Source organism: Lupinus angustifolius, chromosome LG05 (assembly GCF_001865875.1).
Source record: "Lupinus angustifolius cultivar Tanjil chromosome LG05, LupAngTanjil_v1.0, whole genome shotgun sequence".
Taxonomy (NCBI): domain Eukaryota; kingdom Viridiplantae; phylum Streptophyta; class Magnoliopsida; order Fabales; family Fabaceae; genus Lupinus; species Lupinus angustifolius.
The window spans coordinates 2,294,329-2,301,704 of NC_032013.1; the positions used below are offsets into that span (position 1 = coordinate 2,294,329).

Consider the following 7,376-nt stretch of genomic DNA (forward strand, 5'->3'; position numbering starts at 1 on the left):
ACAATTTTTTTCACATTTGACAAAATACATATGCATTTGTATATTTTATATTCAATACTCTATCTAATAATGCATACATGACATTTGTTTTGCTTATTGGAAATGTCTACGGACGAATATGGCATGTTGGACAGACATTTTAAGGTGAATGAACACAATTTTCATGCACTGTCTGCCCAATAAGTGCGGGTGGGCGGACTGAACACATAGATTTTGCCCAAATTACTAATGATAATTACATATATCAACTATCTCTATACCTTACTAAGTAGAAGTCTGGTGCACAAATTAGTTTAGTTGTATATATAAAACAACCATGTTCCGAATAATTATGGGCCTGTGTTGTGCATTTATTACCCCACACCCTTACTCTATTAATATTTTATGTCTATTGACAAATAATGTTCACTAAAAGTAAGGATTGGTGTCAAATTTGGTATCTGGTGACACTGGTTGTTTGTCTTACACCTGCACCTACTTGTTCATGGCATTGACATGGAAAAAACCAACCAGAATTTAAGGACAAGCCATTAAAAGGAAATAGTGGACAAGGTTAGTAGGTGCAACCTTATAATTGTATTCAGACTCACTCTGGGTTAATTGATATGCCATTATTCCAGCAAAATACAACCATAGTCTCTTGATGCCCTTAAGTAGATAGACATTCTAATATTTTCATCACATCACATTTCCCTTTTCACTTATGAGGTTTATTGACTATGAGTCTATTGAGAAATTTACCAAGAATGAAATGTAACCTTTGACCAATAGCCAAACATTCTTCATGAGTACATGTGCTTTCAAAAGTAACGCCATAAAACGAGTGAGACTCATCTCCATTAATAGAGAGAGGAGAATACTATATAATATCAAAGAAAAAGTAACATATATTATATTTATGTTTTTTTATTTAGAGTGAGATTACACTTTTACTCTTAAAACTCAAAGAAAAAACATTTTTCTCTCAATTAGTGGAAAGGAGTCTCACTCCCATAAAACATTGTTCTTGTAAAGCAACAATGTCAAACACACTTATATATGATTACAAAAAAAACATTTATATATAGTTATATACATCATCTTATATTATAAAGCTTTTATGGTTTAGTTGTATCTAGTTTTATCTCCTCTCAAAAATATGTGAAGTGATATTAATCCAAGGGATAAACATCAACATGAAAAGTATCAATGAAAGCAAGAAAACACATAACTTTTATTCAGCTAGTGAGTAATAGCCTATAAATAATCCATGATTACATTGAATATCTTCTTATTTCTTCTTATATATACATGTCCCCTCAAATTAATAAGCAAATTCATGGGTCCAAGATATGAGTTGTGTGTAAGTTGTAACCGTAAAAGGCCACTATCTCCATGATGTCTCATCCAACTCTTGTAATACAAATTTTGCCACTCTTTATATCAACACCTATATAACATTAAAAACCAACCAATTTGTCTACAATACTATGCCATTTTCACCATAAACTCTCTTGCACTCATAGTTTCCAACAATATGGCTTCTTCTTGCTCCTCCATGTTCTTCCTATTTGTGCTTCTCTTGGCCATTTTCATTGGTCTTCAACGTTTCTATGTGGCTTCTTTTGAGTTCCAAGTTGGTGGCACAAAAGGGTGGATTGTTCCACCTCCTAATGACACAAACACCTATAATGATTGGGCTTCCAATAATAGGTTCCAAGTTGGTGACACTATTCGTATGCACTTCATCACTCTCTCACTTCTCATGCATATCACATGCAAAGTTCTATTACTTATATATACAGTACATTTGAACAACATTTGAGAAAATTACTCATACAATGCTATATTTTATCTTAAAATACACAAATGTGAGTTGCACACATCAAATGTTGTTCTAATATTGTCTGAAAAAATTGTAAAAAGATATTTCTTGTATATAATAAACTCAACTTTCGTGACAACCTAAGTTTATATGCATATAGAAATAATAGATCTTTCATATTCCAAGACAACTATTATTTGTACATTTATGCATTCCTCACGTCATCAAATGTTGTCTTCAAATATTATTTCTACAATATTTATTAGATATATAATAAAACTCATTTTTTAAGACAACATAAATTATATTGACACAAATTAATATTTTTATTCTAGTTTGAAATACACAATATCTTCATATTCTCTTACTCCCATAAATCAAAGTTGTCTAGGAATATGGTACAAACAATATAACTTTAACATGTAATAAATTCAGCTTTGTTTGTGAGGAAATTGTAAGTTATTTAAGTAATACATTTTATGTGTGTTGTGAAGATTTTAGTTACAAAAAGGACTCAGTGATGGAGGTGAGTGAGGAAGATTACAAGGACTGCAATGCAACACACCCAACATTCTTCTCCAACATTGGTAACACTGTGTTCATATTGAACCACTCAGGGACATTCTACTTCATAAGTGGTGCATCAGGGCACTGTGATAAGGGACAGAAGATGATTGTTAGGGTCATGGTTCAAGATGAATCTCTTCCTCATCATGCAAAGTCCTTTGGGTACCATGATGCTGTTTCACCAATTAGGATCTTTGGAATGGTTTTGTTTCAATTTGTTTTGGAATATGTTGTTTCCTATGTCATTTAAGTACTTTAGGAATATTGCATGGTCATAGAGTACCTTGGATTAATATTGCATGGTTTGTGTAAAAATTATCTTGTGGTGTTCTCAGCATTTATTTGCTTCCTTGGATCAAGATCTTGGGCATGCAAAAATTTGTATTTATTTTTTCTAAAGCCCATTTGACAAATATTTCTACACTTTTGACGTATTGCACTCCATTATAATTAACTATAATATTTAAGCAGCACCATGCTCTAACTAGTATTCTTTGGTGTAACATTCAAAATTACTATCGATTCAATGATGTTTTTGGCATAGTTATAAATATCATATGGATGAGTTAAACTGAAAAATTGGTGAACCTATCTTCATATCAGTATGATACCAAACATATAAATAAAGTGACTAAAATTGGTTAAAATTGAAAAACGTCAGTTAAGTCCTATCATATGGATCAATATTGGGTTGAGCATGAAAAAAATTCTATATTTTTTAAATAACATATTAATGATTTAAACCTTCAATTTGATAATTGTTTGTAATCATTTTAAAATTAAGTTATATCTTACAAATAATAATATTTATATTATAACTAGTAAGTTACATGTGCATTTGTATGAGAGGATAATTTTTTGTCGTATGGTTAAAAACATATATGTTATCCATGTTTTCACATGGTTAAGCACACATATTACCCATGCATTTACATGGTTAATAACATACATGTTAGTCTGTGTATTTAGATGATTTATAACATACATGTTACTCGCACATTTCACATGATCGATCAAACATATTCAAATACATAAAGAAAATAAGTGACAATGATGTTGTGAAACTTCATATTAAAAATGTTACAAAGAAAACACCAACAAAACAAAATCGTCATAAACTCTTCTATGATATATTCGAAAAGCCATATACTTGCGATGTTAATGTCATTAAGAATCATGTAACAAAACAATGTACTTTATTTATATCCACTCTTTCTAGGCTAAATTTCATATAATTGATAGAGTTATTATACAACCTAATAACTTTATCAAAACTCAACATGACTTTTAGTAAGAGAGCGACAAAATTGTGATACTAAAATATATGAAAATTCAAACAACTTCCAGGATAGTTGAATAAGTGATTTTTGATTGTGTCAAATAACTCAATAAGTAATTTTTTAATAGATTATGGTGTAAATAAGTGATTTTAGTTATATATGTTTAGCAAAATTATACTTATTCTTTAAAACTTGTTTTATATAAGGTATGATTTTAAATTAATCTCAATCGATAGATTTGATTATATAGTGTGAGTAGGTACATAGTAGTACCATGAAACTTTTTAGGAGCGAAAAATTAAGGACGAAATAACAAGTGATGACGTGAAAGAAGTTTATTTTATTATATAGTTAATAGATATATAACTTAACCAATATGCGATTTAATTAGTGAAGCAGTTGTTGAATCATATCATATTAATACTATGAATGGTATGATAATCAATATCATATTAATAACACTAATTTTTTGTTTTTTTATTTATGGGACATGTAAAGGTTATGAAAGTAATTTTATATTGTCATTACTTTTTTGCAGTTATAATGTAATAAACTCTCATTTATATTTAGTTTGGAAAATATGGTATTTGAACCTAACTTTTGAACTCCAGAGACAATTATGGATCGATGAATGTATTAGCATCTCGTTTGTTACTATTAAAATGGTATCATTGCTAATTTCGTGGACTTTTATACCCTTAATCTATTTGATAAACATTAGTTATTAAAACAAAGTAATATGTTTTTTGTGTCTCACATTCACATTAGTTTATTCTGCTCAAATAGGAAAATCAAAACTACATAATTCTGAGTTTAAAATTGTTTAATGGGTTGATTTTTAAATTAAAGAAATTATTTTTATTAATTGAAGGAAGATTAATAGCAAAATTCAACATATTGCTCATGAACAGACTTCTTGTTGTAATAAATAGTAGAGGTAGAATTAATAACCACAATTATTTCTCGCCCTAAAGGGGAAAGTATGATATGATACAAGTTGTAATTGTACTACTAAATGCCCAAAATAATATATTTTTTTATTCAAATTTTATTTTATAAGAAGAATTAATACAAAAGAGATTGTATTAGTTGAGAAACAACTTCTCATTTTGATAAATAAGATAAACAACTCCTCATTTTGATAAATAAGATAAACAACTCCTCATTTTGATAAACAATATTAATGACCAAAATTGTTTCTCACTTCGAAGAAGAAAATAAGATATGACACGAGTCATAATCTAACTATTAAATTTTCAAATTAATTTATTTTAAACACTTTTATTTATCTAATTATTATTATTAAAAAGGATATTAAAAATATTTATATAGAATTAATTTTGAAGCAAATAAAGAGAAGTGTAATAATATATGCGCACTGTTAGTGTAAAGATTCATACACAATCACTATATTATTAACCGTTTATTTACATTATTATTTTTTGGAAAGTCAATGTTGATTAAACTTGAATAGTAGATGACGCAGTGCTATTATATAAAAATTATACACAAGCGGTACATACTATTAGGAATAGAGCGTTAAGTGGAAGCACGAGATCAAATCAATTAGGAACAAAAAAGAAGTGAGTAAAAGAGCAAGAGAATAACACACAAAATTTAACGTGGAAAAACCTTTCAGTGTGAGAGGTAAAAAACCACGGGCGATCACGAGCAAAGTTACACTATAAAAAAAAGAGTATAACAAATCCTCTTATAATGATGACAAAAAATAATATTTTCTCTCACAAATACTCTAAAATGGAACAAAAATTCTCATCAAAATACACTCAAGACTCTTGTGTTTTGCTGATGTAGTTGTGAAGATTTTGTGATGAATAAATATGCCACAACTCTTTTCCTTTTATAGTAGAAGAAGAACATTGGAAACCTGAAGGCCAAGCTTGAATATCTTGGAGACCAAGCTTTACTAACTTGCTCTTCAAGTAGTATATGAGAGGCACATACATCTCAACAATCTCCACCTTGACTCGAATTTGATAAGTTGCTCATCGCCAAATAAAGCCCCAAAGGGCGCTCAAGTGTTGTAGAGATCAACCAAGTCCGGACCATGCTGAAACTTGGTATTTGGAAGAGGCTTGATAAGCGTATCAGCTGGATTCTCTGATGTATGAATCTTTTCCACTGTTATTTCACCAATAGTAATAATATCTCGGATAAAGTGACATTTTACATCAATGTGTTTGGTCTTGTCATGATAACGACTATTCTTGGTCAAATGAATAGCACTTTGACTATCACAAAACACTATAAGAACACCATGTGTTAGACCAAGTTCATTTAGAAAACCTCGAAGCCAAATAACATCCTTCAAACCCTCTATTACTGAAATATATTTTGCTTCAGTTGTAGACAATGCAACAATGGACTGAAGAGTAGCTTTCCAGCTAATAGCACTATTATAGAGAGTAAAGATATAACCAGAAAGAGATCTTCTTCTATCAATATTACCATCATAATCTGAATCAACATAACCTACAACATCATCGTTGTAGCCTTGCTTCTGTCAAATACCAAGCCAATGTCAGAAGTATCTTTTAGATAAAAATCCATTTTACAGCACTCTAATGATTCTTTCCAAGATTATGCATATATCGACTGACCATGCTAACATCATATGCTAAATCAGATCTAGTGCACACCATAGCATATATAAGACTACCAATTGCACTAGCATAAGGAATATGTGACATACGCTCCATCTCTTCCTCTGTGTGGGTAAAGATCTGAAGATAACTTAAAATGTGCAGCAAGTGGAGTAGAAACAGGATTGTAATCATTCATATTAAACCTTTCAAGCATTCTTTCAATATACTTTTTTTGAGATAAGAACAGTTTACCAGCTTGACGATCCCTACGAATCTCCATACCAATAATTTTCATGGCTGCACCTAATTCCTTCATCTTCAACTCATTATTGAGTTGAGTTTTTAATTTCCCGATCAAAGACTTGTCACATGAAGCAATTAACATATCATCAACATAAAGTAACAAGTATATGAAAGATCCATCTAGAAATTTTTGGAAATAAATACAGTCATCGAATTGACTCCTGCAATAGCCTTGCCCAATCATAAAAGAATCAAACCTCTTGTATCACTGTCTAGGAGCTTGTTTAAGGCCATATAAATATTTCTCCAATCGGCAGACAAGATGCTCCTTCTCAGGAACAATAAATTTGTCGGGTTGTTCCATGTAAATTTCTTCTTCTAGCTCTCCATGTGGAAAATTTGTATTTACATTAAATTACTCTAACTCTAAATCAAATAAAGCAACAAAAGCAAGCAAAACATGAATGGAACTATGACAAACAACATGTGAGAATATCTCATTAAAGTCAATACCTTCCTTTTGATTAAAGCCTTTAATAACTAGTTGTGCTTTGCATCTTGGATATTCAACCTCAGGAATGTTGTCTTTCTTCTTATAAACACATTTACATATCAGTGATCATTCGCCTTTGGGAAGCTTTGTTAAAGTCCAAGTACCATTCTTATGAAGACTTTCAATTTCTTCATTCATAGCTACTAGCCATTATGAAGAATCAGCACAAGAAAGAGCTTATGTATAGCTGGCTGGTTCAACACCATTGTTTACCTCTTATGCAACTGACAATGCATAAGCAATTAAATTGTCACCATCAACGTATCTAGTTGGCTTTTTAATTAGTCTTCTGGTTCTATCTCGGACAATACAATAATCATCTT

The 7,376-nt window shown here is 30.3% G+C and overlaps 1 protein-coding gene across 1 annotated transcript; it reads left to right on the forward strand.

Annotated features, from left to right (window-relative positions):
• On the forward strand, window positions 1,469-2,621 carry LOC109346935 (mavicyanin-like; the record flags this gene model as incomplete). The annotated part of the gene is made up of 2 exons (XM_019586675.1): window positions 1,469-1,715; window positions 2,299-2,621. Coding segments are annotated over 2 exons (570 nt in total), but the record flags the coding sequence as incomplete, so codon positions are not given.